We start from the raw sequence: 24,068 nt of genomic DNA, 5'->3' as shown, positions 1-24,068 counted from the left end.
AGTATTCCCTCTCGATACAAGGTTTAGGCTAGCAAGGCTATTTGAAACAAACACAAGGATGAACGGTACAGCAAAACTCACATAAAAGACATATGGTAAACATTATAAGACTCCATACCGTCTTCCTTGTTGTTCAAAACTCAATACTAGATGTTATCTAGACTCTAGAGAAACCAAATATGCAAACCAAATTAGCAAGCTCTAAGTATTTCTTCATTAATGGGTGCAAGGTATATGATGCAAGAGCTTAAACATGAGCACAACAATTGCCAAGTATCAAATTATTCAAGACATTTTAGAGTTACTACATGTAGCATTTTCCAATTCCAACCATATAACAATTTAACGAAGGAGAAACTTCGCCATGAATACCATTAGTAGAGCCTAAGGACATATTTGTCCATATGCAACAGCGGAGCGTGTCTCTCTCCCATAAAGTGAATGCTAGGATCCATTTTATTCAAACAAAACAAAAAACAAAAACAAACCGACGCTCCAAGCAAAGTACATAAGATGTGGCCGAATAAAAATATAGTTTCAGGGGAGGAACCTGATAATGTTGTCGATGAAGAAGGGGATGCCTTGGGCATCCCCAAGCTTAGACGCTTGAGTCTTCTTAATATATGCAGGGGTGAACCACCGGGGCATCCCCAAGCTTAGAGCTTTCACTCTCCTTGATCATATTGCATCATACTCCTCTCTTGATCCTTGAAAACTTCCTCCACACCAAACTCGAAACAACTCATTAGAGGGTTAGTGCATAATAAAAATTCACATGTTCAGAGGTGACACAATCATTCTTAACACTTCTGGACATTGCATAAAGCTACTGGACATTAATGGATCAAAGAAATTCATCCAACATAGCAAAAGAGGCAATGCGAAATAAAAGACAGAATCTGTCAAAACAGAACAGTCCGTAAAGATGGATTTTATTAGGCCACCAGACTTGCTCAAACGAAAATGCTCAAATTGAATGAAAGTTGCGTACATATCTGAGGATCATGCTCGTAAATTGGCATAATTTTCTGAGCTACCTACAGGGAGATAGACCCAGATTCGTGACAGCAAAGAATTCTGAAACTGCGCAGTAATCCAAATCTAGTACTTACTTTTCTATCAAAGACTTTACTTGGCACAACAAAACTCAAAACTAAGATAAGGAGAGGTTGCTACAGTAGTAAACAACTTCCAAGACACAAATATAAAACAAAAATACTGTAGCAAAATAACACATGAGTTATCTCCCAAGAAGTTCTTTCTTTTTAGCCATTAAGATGGGCTCAGCAGTTTTAATGATGCACTCGCAATAAATAGTATTTGGAGCAAAAGAGAGCATCAAGAGGCAAATTCAAAACACATTTAAGTCTAAAATGCTTCCTATGCATAGGAATCTTGTAAATAAACAAGTTCATGAAGAGCAAAGTAACAAGCATAGGAGGATAAAACAAGTGTAGCTTCAAAAATTTCAGCACATAGAGAGGTGTTTTAGTAACATGAAAATTTCTACAACCATATTTTCCTCTCTCATAATAATTTTCAGTAGAATCATGAGCAAACTCATCAATGTAACTATCACATAAAGCATTCTTATCATGAGTCTCATGCATAGAATTATTACTCTCCACGTAAGCATAATCAATTTTATTAGTTGTAGTGGGAGCAAATTCAACAAAGTGGCTATCATCATATATAGGAGGCATATTGTAATCATAAAAGAAAATTTTCTCCTCAATGCTTGGGGTACTAAAAAGATCCTGCTCATCAGAGCCAGCTTCCCCAAGCTTAGAATTTTCCATAGCATTAGCAACAATGGTGTTCAAAGCATCCATAGTAATAACATTCCCATTAGCATGCATATAAAGTTCCATGGGTTTTTTAATTCTCTCTTCAAACACATCATGTCCTAATTCAAGATAAAGTTCATAAAGATCTCTCATATTTTTGTAGTTTTCCATTATGCTTGACTAGTGAAATAAAAACATGCATGATATTAAGTAAAGTAAAACAAGTAACTAATTTTTTTGTGTTTTTGATATAGAGTGCAAGACAGTAAATAAAGTAAAACTAGCAACTAATTTTTTTGTGTTTTGATATAATGCAGCAAACAAAGTAGTAAATAAAATAAAGCAAGACAAAAACAAAGTAAAGAGATTGAGAAGTGGAGACTCCCCTTGCAGGCGTGTCTTGATCTCCCGGCAACGGCGCCGGAAATTTGCTTGATGCGTGTAGTTGACACGTCCGTTGGGAACCCCAAGAGGAAGGTGTGATGCGCACAGCGGCAAGTTTCCCTCAGTTAGAAACCAAGGTTTAATCGAACCAGTAGGAGTCAAGAAGCACGTTGAAGGTTGATGGCGGCGGGATGTAGTGCGGCGCAACACCGGAGATTCCGGCGCCAACGTGGAACCTGCACAACACAACCAAAGTACTTTGCCCCAACGAAACAGTGAGGTTGTCAATCTCACCGGCTTGCTGTAACAAAGGATTAACCGTATTGTGTGGAAGATGATTGTTTGCAGAGAAAACAATGAAAACAAGTATTGCAGCAGATTTGTATTTCAAGTATTAAAGAATGGACCGGGGTCCACAGTTCACTAGAGGTGTCTCTCCCATAAGATAAAAGCATGTTGGGTGAACAAATTACAGTCGGGCAATTGACAAATAGAGAGGGCATAACAATGCACATACATGACATGATAAGTATAGTGAGATTTAATTGGGCATTACGACAAAGTACATAGACCGCCATCCAACTGCATCTATGCCTAAAAAGTCCACCTTCAGGTTATCATCCGAACCCCCTCCAGTATTAAGTTGCTAACAACAGACAATTGCATTAAGTATGGTGCGTAATGTAATCAACAACTACATCCTCGGACATAGCGCCAATGTTTTATCCCTAGTGGCAACAGCACAACACAACCTTAGAACTTTCTGTCACTGGCCCCGGTGTCAATGCGGGCATGAACCCACTATCGAGCATAAATACTCCCTCTTGGAGTTAAAAGTAAAAACTTGGCCAGAGCCTCTACTAGAAACGGAGAGCATGCAAGATCATAAACAACACATGTATAATAACTTGATAATTAACATGACATAGTATTCTCTATCCATCGGATCCCGACAAACACAACATATAGAATTACATATAGATGATCTTGATCATGTTAGGCAGCTCACAAGATCTAACAATGAAGCACAATGAGGAGAAGACAACCATCTAGCTACTGCTATGGACCCATAGTCCAGGGGTGAACTACTCACTCATCACTCCGGAGGCGACCATAGCGGTGTAGAGTCCTCCGGGAGATGAATCCCCTCTCCGGCAGGGTGCCGGAGGCGATCTCCTGGATCCCCCGAGATGGGATCGGCGGCGACGGCGTCTCGGCAAGGTTTTCCGTATCGTGGCTCTCGGTACCGGGGGTTTCGTCACGGAGGCTTTAAGTAGGCGGAAGGGCAAGTCAAGAGGCGGCACGGGGGCCCACACCACAGGCCGGCGCGGCCGGGGTGGGGCCGCGCCGCCCTAGGGTTTGGCCACCCCGTGGCCCCTCTTCGTCTCGTCTTCGGACTTCGGAAGCTTCGTGGAAAAATAGGCCCCTGGGCTTTGATTTCGTCCAATTCCGAGAATATTTCGTTACTAGGATTTCTGAAACCAAAAACAGCAGAAAACAGCAATCGGCACTTCGGCATCTTGTTAATAGGTTAGTTCCGTAAAATGCACGAATATGACATAAAGTGTGCATAAAACATGTAGGTATCATCAATAATATGGCATAGAACATAAGAAATTATCGATACGTCGGAGACGTATCGCTTGCGTGATAGTAAACTCTATGGTAATCTTGAGAAGTGCACATTTTGCAAAGATAAGGTCATATTTCTGGGTTATGTTGTCTCTAAGCATGGAGTAGAAGTAGATGTGTCTAAAATTGAAGCTATTCAAAATTGGCCTACTCCCATGAATGTGAGTCAAGTAAGAAGTTTTCATGGTCTAGCTGGGTTTTATCACCGTTTTGTGCCCAATTTTTCTACTATTGCTGCACCTTTGAATGAATTGACTAAAAAGGGTGTTGCATTTGAGTGGGGCGTTGCCCAAGATCATACTTTTGATGAACTGAAATGATTGTTAACTTCTGCACCGTTGCTTGCACTTCCTGATTTCAATAAACAATTTGAGATTGAATGTGATGCTAGTGGTATTGGAATTGGTGGTGTGTTGATGCAAGAGGGTCGCCCAATTGCATATTTTTCTGAGAAACTTTCTGGTGCTAAGTTGAACTATCCAATTTATGATAAAGAATTGTATGCTTTAATTAGAGTTCTTGAGGTTTGGCAACATTATTTGTGGCCAAAAGAATTTATCATACATTCTGATCATGAAGCTTTGAAATATCTCGAAAGCCCAATCTACTTTGCATAGGCGTCTTGTTAAGTGGGTTGAGTTCATTGAGTCTTTTCCATATATTATTAAGCATAAGAAGGGAAAAGATAATATTGTTGTCGATGCTCTATCTAGGAAGACTATGCTATTAACCCATCTTGATGTTAAAATTCCTGGATTAGAGGTGTTATGTGATTTATATGCGACTGATCATGATTTTGCTGAACCGTACCGCTTGTGTGTTATGGGTAAAGCATGGGAAAAGTATCACATACACGATGGGTTCTTGTTTAGAGCTAACAAAATATGCGTTCCAGAATCGTCTGTGCGTTTGCTCTTATTGCAGGAATCACATGCTGCAGGTTTGATGGGTCACTTTGGGCGTGAGAAGACGCTACTCATGCTCGCTGATCATTTTTATTGGCCAAAGATGAGGCGGGATGTGGACAGGTATGTGAAGAGGTTCATTACTTGCAACAAGTCCAAGTCCAAGCTGAAGCCTCACGGTTTGTATACTCCGTTACCGGCACCTACTACACCTTGGGAAGATATTAGTATGGATTTTGTGTTGGGTTTGCCGCGTACTAAAAGATGCCATGATTCTATATTTGTGGTAGTGGACAGATTTTCTAAAATGTCACACTTTATTGCTCGCTACAAAAGCGACGATGCGTCGCATATTGCTAACCTGTTTTTCGGGGAGATTGTTCGACTACATGGAGTCCCGAAGACTATTGTTTACGATCGTGGTGTGAAGTTCATGAGCTACTTCTGGAAGACACTTTGGGGAAAGCTAGGGACAAAGCTACTGTTCAGTACTACTTGTCATCCCCAAACTGATGGTCAAACTGAGGTGGTGAATCGAACCTTGTCACAACTGTTGAGATCTATGATCAAGAAGAACCTGAAGGAGTGGGAAGAGTGTTTGCCGCATGTGGAGTTCGCTTACAACAGGGCGGTACATTCTACCACGGAGCTGTGTCCTTTTGAGGTGGTGTATGGTTTCAAACCCATTACTCCACTTGATTTGTTGCCTTTGCCCATACATGAGAGAGTTAATATGGAGGCATCCAAGAGGGCAGATTTTGTGCGTAAGATCCATGTGAAGACTAAAGAGTTGATAGAGAAGAAAGGCAAGAGAAATGCTGCAAGGATGAACAAGAAGCGCAAAGAGATGTTGTTCAAGCCTGGTGATTTGGTCTGGGTACATTTTCGCAAGGATAGGTTCCCGAAGCTGAGGAAGTCTAAGTTGAAGCCTCGTGGTGTTGGTCCTTACAAAGTGCTTGCTAAGATCAATGATAATGCATACTCGATAGATCTTCCAGAGGATGAGTTTGGTGTCGATAATTCTTTCAATGTTGCTGATTTGACACCATATGACGGAGAAGACCTTGGAGCGTCGGGGTCGACGCCTTTTGAAGGGGGAGATGATGAGGACATCCCTACCTCACTACTACCTCCGTCATTAACGAGCTGAAGATGAACCTCGCTGTGAAGCTCAAGTCCAATGAAGTCGAGATTGGACCAATGACACGAGCTCGTGCGAAGCTACTTAAACAACATGTGAACTTGTTCCTAAACGATACCTTGATTGATGAGAACTTTATACTACCTAAATCCTATTACTTATGTATCATCGAGTATGAAGAAGAGACAAGCATCGCACGAGGAGGAGAGGAGCAGCTGGACGTGAAGATGGACGTGAAGCTGGACAAGGAGCTGGACATGAAGATATCTCATGGACGTGCGAGGGAGGAGCGGGAGGAATGCGCGAGAGGAGAAGAAGAAGTCTAGGCCGGTCCAGCGCCCGGTCAGACCGGCCCCCACGCCGGGCCGCCCGGTCCCTGGCCCGGTCAACCGGCCGCCAACCGGCCGCCAACCGGAGGGAGTGCATCGTACAGGGCAGAAACCGGAAACTTCGCAGTTTCCCGGTTGCCGCCCGGTTGACCGGACCACCGGCCGGACCGGCCGGTCCACAGCCCGGTCGACCGGATTCCAGACCGGACCAGTCCGAGTCTGTCTCGACCAGATCTATTCTGGGTCAGTTATTTTTGTATCTTTTCGACCAGAACTCGTCCCGGACACCTATATAAGTGCCCAGGACGCCCCCTAGCTGCTTTAGACCACGTTTAAGATAAACCCTAGTTCTTAGTTGTTTGCTCTAGCAAAACTATTGAATCCCTACACCATATTGCTTGATATTGTGTAGATCCTGGAAAAGTCTTGTGTGATCTGCTGTTTCATTGGGAATTAGACGGTTGCAACTTACCGCTTCGTGGTCGGCGGCTACGTGCGCAAGTGTGTGGAGTTGCGAATATCTTGCAGGGTTGAGAGCTGTTGCATTGGCGACAGAGACAAATCGAGAGATCTCGTTGCGTCATACAAGTTATCATCCACTTCATCGTCGTGTTTCTCCGCTGCCATCACCCCGTGATCTTCATCACCTCCGTTGCTTACTGAGAAGATCGTGCCACCCCATATCAGTGAGGGTCGATGCCGATGCCCCGGAGGTGATGGCATCGACGGAGGTGGAAAGCTGGAGCGCAGAGGTGCCCATGGCGGCTAGGATTTTGTTTGGCTCTGATACCAAGATAAAAGATGTGTTTTGGCGTGGGATGACCCATAGGCCTTTCTGCTCTATTTATATTCAGCTTATACACGGTTACATGGTAGTTTGAGATTTGATGACGCTTATAAATTGGCGTATTAAGGAATATCTCTACCAGATATACACTACCGATTCTATTCTAGTTTTAGCAGTCACTTCGTCAATCTCAAGATTACTGTTCAAAAAATTGGCCGCCGATATTTCTCCCGATTTTCAGTTGGAGGGCCGATATTTCAGTTGTTTTTCAATGAAAATTCACTGAAATTCGGTCTGGTGGTACATATTTTTGTCATGTAATCTTGTAGAACTGTGAATTAGGTCAAATTTTCTATTTCATTGATTCAAATGTTGTTCAATGCTTCAATATTAGTTTTGCGCAACATATGATAGAAAATTTGGTGCAAAAAATTAGGATTTATCAAAACATAAGCCGATAAATAGCGGACCGATAAATCAATTAATCGATCGATAAGTGATTAATCTCCTTTTCGAGGCCGACCGAGAAATTAATGATTAACGTTTTCTTAAACATTGCTCAAGATACTCAGAACAATTTTTCTTAGACTCAATATTTCAGAGGTGCTTATAAGAGTAGAGTATGCATCGTAGTTCCACCAGAACTGGTAATACACGACTACTCCGCCATCATCTCTGTCGATCGCGCGCTGGAGCACCGAGCTCTTGTGATGTTCGTTCGACGAAACAGCGGTGCTGGAGTTCCGAGTTCAGTTTTCTCCGCATGCTCTGTTGCAATCGATACTTTGAATGCGATTCGGAGCCGTCCGAATCTAGAAATTAATTTATTCTCTCTGTCGTCGTCGTTGTAGAATATATGCGCAGATACTTGGCGACCAAGTACGCGAGCCGTCAATGCTAGCGTAGCCGTCAACGTTGGCTGCTACTCACCTGTCAGGCATAGCACTATAGCAGTATTATTCAGCGTGGAAAAGCCCCAGCGGGCAGCGAGAGATGATTGCGGCTTGTCCGTTTTATCTACGGAGTAGTATTTTTCTGAAATGGAGAATTATGGCACAAATTCTGAATTGTCAAGGCCATCTATGTTAGCCAATTAGATTTGAAGTAACAAAGCGTCTTTTATCAAAAAAAAATGTTGGTATAGAAGTTACGGGAGAAAAGTTTAATCTCACATTTCTAGTTAGAATTTTCTAACTCTTGTAAATGACTGAGAAAGAGGAGTTCACGGTGGAGGTAGGAGTGTCCGTACAGAAAGATCTGGCGCTTTGGGCGATTTGAAGGCGATTTTGAATTTCGGCCGCACGGGCGGCGGCGGCGGGGAGGGTCGGGGCGCCGGGATGGGGGCGCCGCGGTCTCCCTCGACCACGGGAGCGGGGAGCTGCCGGGGTCGGTTCTGAGTTCTGGAGGAGGCGGACGGGGCGGCCTCGTCGGGATCCGATGCGGAGGAGGCGGAGTCTTCAGATGCGGGGGAGCTGAGCTCGCCTATCAACAGGTCGTCGGAGCTGAGGCTGGACGGCTTCGTCCAGCGTGCGGAGGAGCTGGGCGGGGCGCTGAAGACCGGGAGGCGGACGGCGTTCGCTCCCGGAGGTAGGGGCGCCTGGGTCCGGCCGCGGGCGGTGCCCCGTTTCCGGCGCCTGGGTGAGCTGGGTGGGCGGAGGTCTCGGGGTGCAGGGGCACTGGTGGGGGCTGCCAGCTCCCCAGTTTCGGCGCCGGCGGGGGATAAGTCGGCTGCGGTGCGGGCAGGGGCGTCGTCGCCGGAGTTGCAGGGATCCCCGGTGTCGGCGCCGCCAAGGTTGGGGATGAACGAGGACGTCGGAGCGGCTGCGCGTGGCTTGGGGGCCGCGGCCTGCTCCTCCGGGGTGCCGGTCCTTGGGCCGCTTGGCCCAGATGGGGTTGGCCTGTGCAGCACACCAGTGGGCCTTGGGATGGAGGCTGAGGAGGGCTCTTGACTGGCGATTTCCCAGGCCGTTGGGCCGCTTTCGGCCCAGTTGGAGGTGGCGGCGGACCCGCAGGGCGTGGAGAGGCCCAGCCAACGGGAGTCGAGGCTCTTTAGGTGGCTTTGGCTGCCAAAGGACTGCGCTATACCTACCCTAGGGTTTCCTGCTCGTGCAAGTGAGGTGAGACAGAGGCTTAACGACCCAACCGCGCCGCCACACCGTCTGCTCCGGAAAATCGCGCCTCCACCACCTCTCTCGCGTTCCTTCGCGGCGGCGGTGATGGACAGGGGGTACGAGGAGGGACGGAAGAGGCGGCTGGAGGGGGAGGTGAGCCAGTGGAGGTCGGATGGCGGCGACTTTGGCGAGGGTCGCGGCTCCAGCGTGGGTCGCGGCGACGGCGGGAGGCAAGACGGTGGCGGCAGGCCCGAGGGGAACGGCCGCCAGGGCGGGGAATACCGCTACCAGGGCGCTGATTTCCGGTACCAGGGGCGCGGCAGGGAGGATTGGGGCTCGCCGCCGCCGTGGTGGGAAGAGCAACAACGCAGGGAGGCGGCGCAGCATCGTGAAGTGGAGCAGTGGCAGCGCCAACAAGAGGCGCAGCGTGGCAGGGGGCCGGGAGACCGTGTGGCGACTGCGGGTCAGGGTGAACGCGGTGGCGCAGGGGCGCCTCGCCAATACAACAACAACAAGGCGAGGCCTTTCAAGAAGGCGCAGGGCGCAGCCGGGGGTGCGCAACAGCCCATGGTGAAGGGGAAGAACAAGGCCAGTGCTTCCAAGGGAGGGACGCTGGTCGGTGGGGAGTGCTTCAAGTGTGGTCGCGAGGGGCATTTCCAATCGGAGTGCACCTTCGAACCTCTGTGTGTGATTTGTAGCGCCAAGGGTCACACTTCTGCGAACTGTCCGTCGAGAGGGAAGACGCCGAGGCTTCAGTCTATGGGACACACGATTTCTGGGGGAGGGTTCTACAACATCGATGTGGAGCCACTGAGGGGTAGCCAGGCACCGGGGGAGGTGTTTGCGGCGATCATTAGCTTCAAGGGGAAGCCGCTGTCGGAGGAGATGCTTTCCGATGAGCTCAAGCACCTCGTGGATGAGCTTTGGGATTGGCAAGTGCGCAAGCTCTCGGAGGTGGAGTTTTCCGTGGTCTTCCCCTCCCGTGAGACGCTTAGGCTGAGCACGGGTAGTGGCAAGCTTTACCTCCCGCTGAGCAAGACGGATACCGCTATCCGTGAGGCCTTTCTGGCTCCAAAACCAAGTGTGCTGCTCCCGTCGACTTGGGTTCGTCTGACCGGGGTCCCGGAGGATTTGATGACGAAGGAGAGGCTCATGGCAGCATTCGTGATGGTGGGAAGGCCCTTTGAGGTTGATGAGCTGTCGCTGAAGAAAAAGGACACGGAACCGATTCGCATGCGCTTCCACTGTCGGTTCCCGGAGAGGATCAAGGGATCGATCCAGGTGTTCGTGAATGGGGAAGGGTTCACGGTGGGGGTTCAGGCTGAGTCTCCACCACGTGGGGGAGCGGGCGGTTCAGGGGGACCGCCAAGCCGCCGGCACGCCAGGATGAGGACGATGATGAGTCCGACGGCTTCTCCACGGACAGTGAGTGGAACAGGCATCGGCGCAGGAAGAACAAAGACGGCGACAAGGCGAAGGAGGGGGAGTTGGAGAAAGGAAAGGCAACAGCGGCGGCTGCTACCGGCAAGAGCCACAAGGGGGCGGCTGAGGCGGGGCAGGGATCACAGTCCGCACCCCCCTTGGGAAGGGGACGGTGATGGCTGGTTTGACGTTGGACCAATACGGGTCAAATCTGAAGGGCGCAGCGACCCAGTTCTCCTTCCCTGCTCTAAAGTCTGGTGGACCGGAGGTGTCGCGGGTGGAGCTGGTGGGTGTGGAGACCGGCCGGGTGGGCTTAGAGGGCTCTTCGCTCTCCACGGTGACGGACCCCATCTCTTCATGGTCCGTGGACAGCCCCGGAGCCGTTGGGTCCACCGGCGAAGGTGGCGAGGCGTGAGGTGTGCCCTGGTAGCACGGAGGAGGAGGTGGCGCTGCTGGGAGCTTCAGAGGCTGTCGATGGTGGCGGCGTGGGGCAGGAGGTGGTCAAGGACCTACTGCGGGAGGCGCGAGCGGCGACGCCGGTGGCGCGTGGCCCACGGTCGGCGGCTATCCCCTACGCGAGGAGGACGGCGACCAAGCCGGCCGCGGCTGTCCGCAAGAGCTCAAGGCACGGGAAGGGGAAGGGGGCGGTGGCCTCGACGATGTTGGAGAAGGCGCAGCAGCTCGCGGCGGACAAGAACCTGGAGACGGTCATCAACAACAACAAGGACGTCGACAAAGGTACGGATTTCGCCATCTTGGACATCCTTCCCGACTCTCACCTCTCTTCTGTTGTCAAGGATAGTTGTATCGTGTTTTCGCCTAGTGTGGGAAGCCCGGGGGAGGCGCTTTCCATTGTGCGGGCCAAAGAAAAAGTCCAGGCGGCTCTAGCGGCCACGGCACGCCGGCTGCGGCTGGAGGCGGAGACCCGCAAGAGGTCGGAGGAGAGCCTCCCGGCCAATGTGCACGAGCGGCAGGGTGCCCTCGATGCTGCGGACCCTGACCCGGGGACGGGGACACCTCTCGGGGAGAGAGAAGCGGGGTCTGAGGCCTCTGATGAGGATGTGGGTGACCGGTTGCGGGGGACGCACTCGTTGACGGTGGGGGAGCAGAATTTGGGTGGGGCGAAGGGCGGCACCACTCAAGCTCCCAAGCGTAGGAGGAAGAAGTCCTCGCTCACGGTCAGGAAAGGCACGAGTAAGCGTCGGGGAACATCATGAGGTTCCTTATCCAAAACATCCGAGGCTGGGGGGCACCGGGGAGGCGGACCCAGCTGAAGGACATTTTCAAGACGGACCAGGTGGACATAATCGGTCTACAGGAGACTATCAAACAGGATTTTTCGGCACAGGAACTACGTTGGCTTGACCACGGGGGTCAATTCAACTGGAACTGGGTGCCGGCTACGGGACACTCGGGGGGGCGGGGCTCCTTCTTGGATTCAGGGATGAATTCTTTGAGGTTGGATTCTGGAGGAAGGGCTCCTTCTTTATCAGCGCTGACATTCTACAGCGAAACAACAACCTTAAGTGGCGTTTTATGCTAGTGTACGGCCCGGCAGATCATTCGCGGACGTCTGAGTTCTTGGGCGAACTCGAGACGGAGGTTGCCAACTGTCTGTTACCAATTGTGGTAGCAGGGGACTTCAATCTTGTCCGCAGGGCGGAGGATAAGAGCAATGGGGCAGTCAACTAGCCACGGGTGCGCCGGTTTAATGACGTTCTAGCTAGCCTATCCTTGAGGGAAATTTGTCGAGCGGGGGCCCGCTTTACGTGGACTAACAACCAGGCCGCACCGATCCGGTCGGTGCTGGACAGAGTGTTTATCTCGCCTGCCTGGGAGGTGATCTTCCCCCTTGCTTCGCTTGCGGCAGTCACGAGGATTGGTTCTGACCACTGCCCTCTGATCTTGGACAACGGGGAGAAGGGGCTTGTGCGTTCCCCACGGTTCTTCTTTCAGACGTGGTGGTTCGGGGTACCGGGCTTTAGGGAGCTGGTACGTGGCAAGATTGGGTCTGCCGTGTTGGCGGCTGGGACTCAGAGGTCAAGTATTGACCTCTGGCAACATATTACTCGAGGGCTCAGGCAATTCCTCAAGGGATGGGGTGCCAATCTATGGAGAGAGCGTCGAATGTTCCGCGAGGACCTGGTCAAACGGATCCAGGAATTGGATGCGAAGGCGGACGCTGACGGGCTGGACGGGGAGGGATGGGCTCTCCGATACAGCCTGGAAGATCAAATCATTGCGTCTGACAGTCTTGAGGAGGAGTACTGGAAACAGAGGAGTCGCGTGCAGTGGACGCTAAAGGGGGACGCGTGCACGGCCTATTTTCATGCATTCGCGAATGGCAGACGCCGGAAATGCATGATTCCCCGCCTGATTACGGAAAACGGGGAAATTTCCATACAACAGGACCTGGTGGACCACATTTACGGCTTCTACTAGGGGCTCATGGGGTCGGTGGGGGAGGAGAAAGTTTTCTCGTTAGGCCCGGACCTGTGGCCGGCGGAGGAACAGGTGTCTCAAGGGGAGAATGAGGAACTGATGCTTACTTTCACGCCTGAGGAGCTGGATGCGGTGCTTGCTGAGATGAAACCGGACTCGGCTCCGGGTCCGGACGGGTTACCGGTGGTGTTCTTTAAGAGGTTCTGGGAGAGCCTTAAAGGACCCATCCTCAACATCTTGAACAAGTTTGCTCTAGGGAGAGTAGACATTGCGGGCCTTAACTACGGTATCATCTCCTTAATTCCGAAGATTAGAGGGGCGGACGAGATTAGACATTACAGACCTATTGCGCTCATCAATGTGATTTTTAAATTCATAGCAAAAGCATATGCGACTAGATTGACCCCGATTGCTCACAGGACGATAGATAGGAGTCAGACGGCCTTCATTAGGGGCCACTGTCTGCACGAGGGGGTGCTGGCACTTCACGAGATTGCCCATGAGCTGCGCATTAAGAAGCTCAAGGGTCTGCTGCTTAAGATGGATTTTGAGAAGGCATATGAACGAGTGAACTGGGAGTTCCTCCGTGAAGTCCTACTGAGGAAGGGTTTCTCAGCAGGGATGGTTCACAGGTTGATGCAACTTGTCTCGGGTGGACAGACGGCGATCAACATTAATGGTGAGGTGGGACAATATTTCCGAAATGCACGAGGGGTGCGGCAGGGGGATCCCCTATCTCCCATTCTCTTTGACTTCATGGTGGATGCCTTCGCAGCTATCCTAACCAGAGCCAAAGAGAGTGGACACATCCAGGGGGTTGTGCCACACCTGATCCCAGGGGGAATCACTCACCTACATTACGCGGACGACACGATGATCATGATTGAGCCCTCTGACATTGGGATTGCGAACCTGAAGCTCCTCTTGCTATGCTTCGAGAACATGTTGGGTCTCAAGATCAACTTTACGAAGAGTGAGGCGATTGTCACAGGGGTTGACGATGCGGAGAGGCGCAGGATTGCAGACTTGCTTAATTGCAACCTTGGGAGCTTGCCCATGTCCTATCTGGGCCTTCCGGTCTCGGACAAGACCTTATCTGTCGCAGACTGGTACTTCCTCACAGAGAAAGTGGGACATCGGGTGGACCCATGGCAGGGGCTTTTTCTGGCATCTGCAGGGAGGCTTGAACTGACCAATTCATGTCTGTCGAGCCTTCCGATGTTCGCGATGGGGATCTATCTTCTCCATGAAGCGACACACGGGGAAATGAATAAGTCCAGAGCCCGCTTCTTTTGGGAAGGAGCCGGGAATAAGAGGAAGTACCATATGGTCGATTGGGCGACGGTGTGCAAGCCTAAAGAGCTTGGAGGATTGGGAATCCTCAACACGAAATTGATGAACATTGCGCTGATGTTGAAGTGGATCTGGAAGCTATACCAGGGAGCGGAAGGTCTCTGGGCGGACCTGATCCGAGCCAAGTACCTGGGGGGGGGGGGATGATATCTTCTCCCCGCTTGTGCCTACGAAGGGATCCCAGTTTTGGAATGCCATACAGAAGATCAAATGGTATTTTAAGCTGGGAGCGAGACACAAGGTTGCGGATGGGAGACGCACGTACTTTTGGCTCGACTGGTGGATGGGGAAGGGTCCCCTGAGATTGCTGTTTCCCCGCCTCTTTCAGTGCTGTGACAACCACTTTGCCACAGTTGCGGGAGTGCGGGATGCCAATGGGTGGCACATCAGGTTTCGGAGAACCTTTGGCACTGCGGAGGTCGTGGAATGGGAGAACCTCTGTAGGATCTTCGATCTCCACCCTTTTGCGGAAGGGGTGGATGAGGTGTCTTGGGCCCTCGAGCCATCCGGGTGCTTCTCCACAAGGTCCATCTATGGGCACCTCTCGCAAGGGGCGGTTGTGACGCACTTTAAAGAGGTCTGGAAGACGAGGGTTCCGCCCAGGATTAGGGTTTTCCTGTGGCAACTCATCAGGAGCCGGCTCCCATCTGGAGTGCAGGTTGCTAAGAGGAATGGCCCGACGAATGGGGCTTGCGCCTTCTGTGGGGAAGAGGAGGACTGTAACCATATTTTTTTCTCATGCCATCTTGCCAAACTGGCGTGGGCAGGCGCTAGGGAGCTCCTGCAGTGTGACTGGAACCCAGCAGGGGCTGGGCAGCTCATTGCTTTAGTCCAGAGTCTCTCGGGGTCCTGACGTAGGCTAGCTTGGTTCACCTTCGCGGCCCAATCCTGGGCGCTTTGGAATATTAGGAACAAACTAGCTATGGAAGGAAAGCTTATCAATAACCCCGCTGATATCTTCTTTCACATACATTCATATATGCAGCGTTGGAGGGTTCTGGTCAGACCGAGGGACCATGCGACTTTGGACGTGGTGATGGAAGGGGTTAGGAGGCTGCAGACGACGACGCGTGCACAAGCCGGATGAAGCTACATATCTCTCAGAGCGCCGTGTTGTTGTGTGGGTGGTGGCTTCTTGTATCTTGTGAACTGATGTTATGTGGACTTGAGTATTGGGTTATGTTGAGATCAGGAACCTGTTTGTAAGCTATTTGAACCTTGTGGTTGCCGTGTGGCTTTATATATAAAGCCGGGCCTATGGTCTTATGTTTAAAGAGGAGTTCACGCGCACTCCTCCTCCTCTTTTGCCGCTCGTCTCGCCACATATCGCATGTGAGTCGCGTTTCGTGAATCGATTTTTTTTTTTGCTTACTGCACTAAGTTGGGTATGTGTCAGCGTCTGTATGCATGCTTGCCGTGTCTCTCTGACTTCTAACGCGTGGCAGTTTCGGTCAGCGGCTCCCTTCTAGGCTATACCTGGAGACGAGAGATATAACAAATCTAGAGTTCTCCACTCCCTTCCGTCTCTCTCTCACGATCAAGTTTCTTTCATTGTGATGCTCTCTAGTCTTCTAGTCCTGGTGACTGCATGCACGACCATCTTGGAGAGGAGGCATTCGAAACCCCGTCCATCGAGATCCTGCACCAGGAGACGGGCGATAAATTTTTTGGGAAAGCGTCTCGGCGCGATTGCTCGCTGATGTTCGAGCTCTTCCTCGCCGGTTCGTCTACTTCCTCGGTAGATCCGGCGACCTCGACAACACCATGGGCGGCATCAGTAACAACCATGGTGATGCTGCTGCAGCAACCTGGTCGCGATGTACATGCTTCTCTTGTTCCATATTCAGATCTGATAGATGTGCTTAGTCTGATGTGTATAGTGCATATGTGATGTTGTTTTCGGTAATTAAACTCATTCAAAAATTGCTTAATAATGTAAAATCTGCATCGAAGAGATGTATACGACCCTTATTTAATTTACTTAACAAAGACCGGCAAAAAACCTTACAACGGTCATACAAACTGAACCTGACAGCCAAAGTATAAAAAAACTACCAACTAGCACCACGATAGAGGATAAAACGAGTACTTATGCCCTGTCCACAGTCACCGCCAGATCCCTAGCTAAATCGAGAGATAGCGCCTCATGCGCATGCTCCAGTAGTATCCTGCAACATCTACCACCAACCTAAATCGAGAATGTAGATCAAAGCCAGAACCCTCGCCAGACCTTCCGTTGACACTACCATGGCGCCAAACAGCACCACCGCTTTGTGCGCGTCCATCATCACACGTCGTGCACCGAGACTCCACACCGCTTTGTGAGCATACCCCTATCAGGTACCTACTATTACCATACCAATGCGGTCAAACTGGGCCTACATGAGGATTATGAAGCCCAAAAAGCATTGGCAGTTACTAAGAAGGCGAAGTCCAGGAACCTGGCATGCAGGACAAAAACAAGCCCAAAACAAGGAACCCTAGTGCTCGTATCCAACCTGCAGCCGACCCAGACATGATACATGAGACATGGCCTCTCATATAAGAGCCAGGGAGGGGTCGCCGGGAGGACAAGCAATCCAGAATCTAAATCCTAGCTACACTACATCGTCAATCCGTCATAGCCATCAAGGCATCCATGTAATCGTCATCATCAATCAAGAACAGACAAGCATCACGTATGGTTTCCCTTCAACAGTCTAAAGCTGGGTAAATCGTGTCCCCTGTGTTGTTTGTTCGCCGACGAAACCAACAACGCACTCTCTTCCCTAAAACCCAAGTCAATAATTTATGGGTATTTTCGTGGTAGCCCCACATCAACTACACCATGCCACCGGGACTCGCCACCGTCGACGTGTTAGATGCACACGCTCCACCTTTTGCCTACTCTATCCAACAACTGCTCAAAAAACAATGCCCCAAGAGAGAGAGCAACACCAAAAGCGTCATTATCGCATACCTGGATCTGAGGTTTCCCTTGAAGCAGCGCGAGTGGATGGACTACGACTGCAATGGTGACGACTTCAGACAGCCAGCCGACCACCTCCAGCGGAAGAGTAAATCATCACGAACACGCCCTGGGCCGGAGCCCCGGGATTCCTCGCTTTGCGGGTCTAGCCCAAAATCTCTTGTGCCGTTGTCGGGGTCAACAAGCTGCAGTAGGTGGCACCGTCCGTGGCGCCCTCCGCCGCCGCCATCTGGTACCCTGACTTGCAACCCATTCTTCACATTTTATTTCTCTACTAGATCGTCATTAGATGTGTGGGTAACAGACTAACAGTAACGTAAAGACGTAATTAATCCAAATTTCGGATTTTGGCGAACACTAGATGTTGACGAGGAGAATACTTGCTCCTGGTGAATTCACCACTCTGTTCTTTGTCAGGATGCAGCTGGGAATTCTTGCACCCAAAGCAGACCCAGAATATCAACGAGAACAGCCAGAACGGGACCCTAAGATGATAAGAGTGCTAAAACTGAAGATATCCAGGCATCACACACAGTCCAACAAATTACCTAGTCCCACAACTATTCCGGCGTGCACAGCCCACCGTAAAGAAAGCCACCATGAACTATAAACCAGGATTCACTTCTTTCTATCATCCGCAAACTACTTCAGACATAAATTCTACTTTGACCTAGTTTTAAGAACCTTATCGTGGCTGTTTGCTTCGGACCACGTGAAGTTACGGGTTCAACACTGATATTGGTAGCACTAACACCATGGTAGACCTTCTACTTCACATCTTACCTACAGGCAACTTTTCAACATTATCGACAGTCATGCTCGCTTGAGAAGCCGTTCGAGAAGCCTCAACGGCGTGGGAGGACGATCACTGGAGCTTTCACTCGTGTCGCTATGTGTGTGTCGCCCTCATCGTGTACTCTGCCACAAGCTTTGAGAACAGAGACGACTTGTCCTCCAGCAACTTCGCCGGAGTTTCCCGCTCCACAGCCACACCTACAAAGATCGAAATGGCGTTTAGTCAGACAAACAGTTATGCCAAACACATGGGATTAGGCGGATTATTTAGACCTGATAGTGTTTTTTCTTAAAGGGCAGATGACTGACCGTTGTCAAGAAGCAAGACCATGTCACTGTCAAGGACCGAGGTGATTCGGTGCGCAATCGTGATGACCGTCGCCTCTGAAAAATTCTCCCGTAGTGTTTTCTGGATCAGGTTGTCTGTCGCGGTATCCACCGAAGCGGTGGCTTCGTCCAGAACCAGTATCTTGGTCCTCTTAAGAATCACTCTACCAAGACAGACAAGCTGGCGCTGACCCACGCTCCAGTTCTCTCCATTTTCTATCACTGCAAGTCAAATTCACAAAAAAATTCAGTTCCCAAAAGAACAAGTAGTGGCTTTCTGTTGTAATTTTTCAATTTTGGAAGTAAAAAAGAACTAGTAGTAGGAAAAAGGTGGAGGATACGCAAATTCAGTATCAGACTTTCAACTGCATGACTCAAATGCATGACTCAAATTATACATATCATAATATCAGACCTGGTGAGTCAAGTTTCAGGCCCTTTCTCCTGACCTCATCTCCTAGCTGACAGTTATCCAATGCCTGAAATGGAACAAAAGGATTCAGACTACAAGTTTACTAAAGGTCTAACTGTAAAAAAGAGAGCTATAGGACTGACAAGAAATGATGTATGTAAAAATCGAAACTACCTCCCAAATTTGATTGTCATTGTACTCTCCAAGAGGGTCAAGGTTGCTCCTGATAGTTCCCTCGAACATCGTTGGGTCTTGTGGAATGATGCTCAGTCTACATCTCAGATCATGCAGTCCAATGGTGCAAATGTCGACACCGTCTACTAGTATCTGGCCGATAGTAGGATCCACGATACGGAAAAGGGCCTGTATAAGAGTTGATTTACCACTGCCTGTTCTTCCAACGATACCAGTCTTCATGCCTCCAGGAAAAGTGACTGTAAGGCCCTTCAGAACAAATGGTAGTTGTGGAGCATATCTCACCTGCATCGAATTAGAAGTTAGAGATCCGTGCTATCTAGAATAATTTTTTTCGCAACACTGAAAGTAATATTCGCATGCCCATCAGACTGGATTTCTTATCAATAGCTCACTCAGATGGCAATGATATGAAATTTCTGCAGGACAACATGGTAACACAGGAAAAGGAGCCTAAGTAAACAGGATGAAAAACAGTGAGGGCATTTACATGGAGGTTATGCAGCTGAATTTCTCCCTCTGACGGCCAGTTACACAGCAACTTATCTCCTGACATTGAAAGAGGGGGCTCTTCGGGAATGCTTATATATTGCAGAATTCTTTCTACTGATATGATCTTGTTCTCCAAATAGCACATGGACCATACTACCCATGTTTGCAGCGTGTTCAAATTAAGCCCATATGTGACCGCGAGGCCAGCAATCTCTGAAAGCAGCATGTAATTTAGTTAGAAGACCATATCACTACGATCGTATCTACTAGTACCATCTATTTAGTATAAATAATTTCCGAACAAGTAATGACATACCTGGATCAATGAAACCAGTCGGTAAACTGATAAGAAATATCAAAGAGAACGCAAATGTAAGGCATGATAGCGTATCCAAGCGGAAGCAAAGCCACTCCCTTGCTGCAGCGTTATAAAATTTTGGTCGAGAGAAGGCATCCATTAGATGGCTATTAGTTGATACAAACTCATTTTCCTTGCCAAAACTTCTGATGGTTGCTGATCCAGTAATGGATTCAGCAAAATGTTGTATTATAGGCGCTTTGCAAACCCCTACCAGCCTTTGCAGCTCTCTGGCCGTATCAATGTAGTAGCGCTGCAAAATGATAAATATAATGACATGCTAATTTTGCAGTTAAAACTTAAAACGGCACGGAAAATAAATAGGTTAAATAAAATACCTGATACCAGAAGCAAGCAACACTTAGAGGAACAAAAACAACAAACACCTGCCACGCGACTTGAGACATCACAGCAATAATTCCAACTAGTTGTATGATGGAAAATGCAACCTGACCCATCTGGTCAGCAATGTTGGTGTCCACATCACTCTGATCAGTTGAAGCCTAAAAAATTTAACACTTGTGTGAGGGTGAAAGCCAATAATAAACTACCTAACAAATTTGAGGAAGTGCTGACTTACTCTATTCAAGATGCGCCCACTCGGAGTGGAATCGAAGAAAGACATAGGAGCTCTGAATATGGACATGTGCATCTTGTCGAACAACAGAGTTGCTGTCTTGTATGCAGCTGTCACAAGAAACAATGCTCTTACGAGGATGCACAGTGAGCTTGCACCAGCCAATGCGACGAAGACGTAGATCAGTGTTGACATGCCCACCGAAGGCTCGATGTCTTCAGACACAGGAGAAGCCCATGCCATCCAGTAGTTGCTAGCAATCTGAAGTACCTGAAAAAGTGTCTGAGCTATCAACACGACTGGTACAAGAGCTCCCCCATAAGCCAATGTAAGGTACTTCCAGTAGACCCAGAACCCAACCCTGCCCTTTTCCCTTTCCTCTTCCTGCACCAGCTGCCCACTTTGAACCTTGTCAAGTTCTTTGCCATTTTGTTTATCTTTCTCCTCTGCTGATGACAATGACCTGGAAAGGCTTGCTGCGTCACTGGAAGAGAAAGCCTCGCCGCCTCCATTAGTAACATCAATCACGTCTAATGTTGTGAGAGCATCTTGGTGAGCACCAACCAGTTCCATTAGCTCTTCCCCGGATCCAAGTATTTCATTGTATTTGCCTGCTTGTGCTATTCTCCCACCTTTCATTACCTACATTACAATTATCTTATAAGAAAAAAAAAGACAATTTATTACATTAAATTTAGATGAAATTTGTGCCAACGAAATTCTCACCAGAATAAGATCAGCTGCAGGAAGGAATTCAATCTGGTGAGTAACATAAACCACTGTTTTTGAACCCAAAGCCCCAAGCAAGCATTCCTGCAAATGGTAAAATCTTTAAGAAATGTATTCTCAAACATATACTGAACAGAAGAGATCAGATCATACCTTGAAGAGGTGGGATCCTGTATGAGCATCGACTGCGCTGAATGGATCGTCAAATAAATAGATGTCGGCATCCTGGTACAGAGCTCGGGCTATCTGAATCCTTTGCTTCTGCCCGCCACTAAGATTGATGCCCCGCTCTCCGATGATCGTCTCATCACCGAATGGTAATATCTCCAAGTCTTTCTTCAGAGAACACGACTCAAGGACCCTTTCATACTTCTCACCGTCCATCTCCTTACCGAAGAGTATGTTGTCCTTTATTTTGCCGCTCTGTATCCATGCCGACTGGCTGACGTATGCCATTGTTCCGCAAGTCTTGACCTCTCCTGATAGCTTTGGCATCTCACCAAGAATGCAAGAGAGCAAGCTTGATTTTCCAGAGCCGACCGTCCCGCAGACTGCAACATGCATGCCTTGCCGAGCTTGAAAGTTCAGGTCATTCAGAGTTGGCACTTCAGACGAGGCGTCCCAGGCGAAGCACCCATTGCTGACCTCAATTGCGACATCTGAGTTGCCACTTGGCAACCTCTGCACAGCATCCATGGGTAACTCCTCGAGACACAGGAAAGATGCTATCCTGTCAAGAGACACCTTAGTCTGAATCAACATCGAGACCATGTCGGGGAGGGTGTATATCGGTTCTTGAAGCACCCGGAACGTGGCCAATGCAGACAGCACCTTCCCTGAGTCCAGTGGTATCCCTAGGAGCAAGCAGGCTCCGAAGGTTACCACCGCAACGAAGGTCGGGGCACCCCAGAACACGAAGGTGGACGCGGTGGATGTGTAAAGATACTTCTTGAGCCAGCTTTCCTCTGTCTTCCTCAGGTCAATGATCTTGGACAAGAACTTCATCTCCCAGCCCTGCAGTTTAAGAATCCTCATGTTGCGTAGGATCTCGGATGTCGCCTTCATCCTGACATCCTTGCAGTCCATGAGCTTCTCCTGGAACTTCTCCTGCATTCGCATCGGAAATACAGTGGCAAGCATGACGACAACCGTAGCACCGAGCGCTGCCAGCGAAGCAATCCCCAGGGTGGAGTACAAGATGAACAATGCCATGGATACTTGGAGCGGTACCAACCAGAAGTCATGCATGAACCATGAGAAGAGCCCGACGCGGTCTGCATCCACGCTGATGATGTTTATCATCTCGCCGCTGCTGCGGCTCTGTCTCGAGCTGCTGGACAGGGAGAGCCCTTTCTGGTACACAACAGAGACAAGCGCAGACCGCGTACGTATCCCGACTTGCTGTAGCCGGAAGAACCAGTGCCTCTGTGAGAAGCACTCGAACACCTTGGCTGCGATGAAGGCGACAACAAGGAGCTTCCCCTTGCTGGCGTACCTCTCGTCGCCGTTGAGGTACTGTACCAGGGAGTCAATGAGGAATGGGCCAACGAAGATGGCCAGGCTGTAGATGAGTGCGTAGAGCGAGGTCAGCGCGATGTGCCACCACACGGTGCGCACGAGAGCCCTGGTGAGCTTGAACGCCGTGACCTTCTGGCCATCGCCAGTGAGCGCGTCGAGGTTCGCCTTGAACGACGGGAGCAGGCCGGCCACGCTGTCGCCAAGGTCAAGGTCCGGGACGTCGTCGAGGTCGAGCGTCTTGCTGTGGCCGACGGCGAACAGGGGCCCCATCCAGGAAAACGTGAGGACGCTGAGGAAGCCGGCGCCTGTGAACATGGAAGCGTCGACGGTGTGGTTCTCGGAAGCGCCATTGAGCAGAGGCTCCTCGGAAGCAGAGCCGCCCGCCGTGCCTCTCTCGGCCGAGAACCCGGCGACAAGCAGCACCGCGCCCGCGAGGACCGAGACGGCGTCGCGCGCCCAGGAGCGCGCAGGCACGGGGAGCTTGTACTGGAGGGTCGTCGCGGCGTGGACGGCGACGGCGAGCACGGAGAGCAGCAGGAAGAGCGCCCACCAGAGCCTGAGCGGCGCGGGGAACCGGTCCTCCCCACGGCGGCCATACTCGAGCTGCAGGTACGCCGCGAGCATCAGCCACGCCACCGTGCGGGACAGGGCGTCCGCCTGGTCGGCCACCGCGTCGGGTTCCCCCCACTCTGTCCCACCGTCGAGGAACCACGAGACCAGCGAGTACGCGGCGAAGAAGACCTCGGACGCCGCAAGAACCCACGTGGCGCGCACGGCGAGCCGGAACCATCGGAACCCGGCGCCTCTCGCCGCCGCCGCGGCCGGTTCCTTCCGGGGGTGGCTGCCGGCAGCGAAGATGAGCCGGCCGGCGAGGGCGAGGGCGAGCAGGAGGTGGGCCGCGGCGCCCACACCGTGTAGGAGGACCGGCCGCAGGAACAGGGGCAAAAGGTGCTGGTCGACGTCAGCCGCCGCCATCGCTGCCGCCAACGGCCACGACGCGGGCGCTGTGGCCATGGACATGGAGTCGGGTTGCTGAATGAGTGGAGCGGGTGGGGTAGAGTGGGCTTATATAGGGGGCGACACGACACGTGCGTCGCCGCCGCGCCCGCCATCGGTCAAAGGTCGTGCTGGCGATGGCGGCTGCGATTCGGTCGGCTCCTTGGGGTGGAAGGTATCTCACCACGCCGCCACCGCTGCCCCATATTCACGGCCATGACCGGCGGCCTCCAATCCGAGCTCCGATCCGATCCAAATAGGGGGAGGAGTGAAGAATTGGAGCGGGGATTGACGGACGAAGAGGTCGAAGTAAATTGCTATAGTGCAGAGTGTCCTCGGATCTAGGGGAAAAGTTCCCCGGCCCCACCCTCCGAAGCACCGTTTGCAGCATTTGATTCTCTCCATTTC

General features: G+C 50.4%; 1 protein-coding gene across 2 annotated transcripts; it reads right to left on the bottom strand.

Moving 5' to 3' along the window:
- Positions 1-17,915: 17,915 nt before the first annotated feature.
- Positions 17,916-23,684, bottom strand: LOC124701836 (ABC transporter C family member 3-like). Of its 2 annotated transcripts, XM_047233931.1 has the most exons (10): positions 21,300-23,684; positions 21,144-21,230; positions 20,421-21,059; positions 20,179-20,343; positions 19,799-20,093; positions 19,481-19,695; positions 18,970-19,275; positions 18,799-18,862; positions 18,366-18,605; positions 17,916-18,254 (listed from the first exon to the last, which is right to left on the bottom strand). In XM_047233931.1, exons 1-10 carry the CDS (start codon positions 23,682-23,684, stop codon positions 18,151-18,153), a joined length of 4,500 nt encoding a protein of 1,499 aa, XP_047089887.1. In that variant the 3' UTR covers positions 17,916-18,150. The 2 variants fall into 2 exon arrangements, 1 of the variants encoding a protein (XP_047089887.1); XR_007002242.1 differs by lacking the exon at positions 17,916-18,254 and having other exon boundaries at positions 18,550-18,605; positions 18,939-19,275; positions 21,300-23,036.
- Between the last annotated feature and the right edge of the window lie 384 nt (positions 23,685-24,068).

The sequence above is a fragment of the Lolium rigidum genome, chromosome 3 (assembly GCF_022539505.1).
Source record: "Lolium rigidum isolate FL_2022 chromosome 3, APGP_CSIRO_Lrig_0.1, whole genome shotgun sequence".
Lineage (NCBI taxonomy): Eukaryota > Viridiplantae > Streptophyta > Magnoliopsida > Poales > Poaceae > Lolium > Lolium rigidum.
The sequence above is the reverse complement of the archived record's forward strand: the minus strand, read 5'-3'. Positions and strand labels throughout refer to the sequence as shown.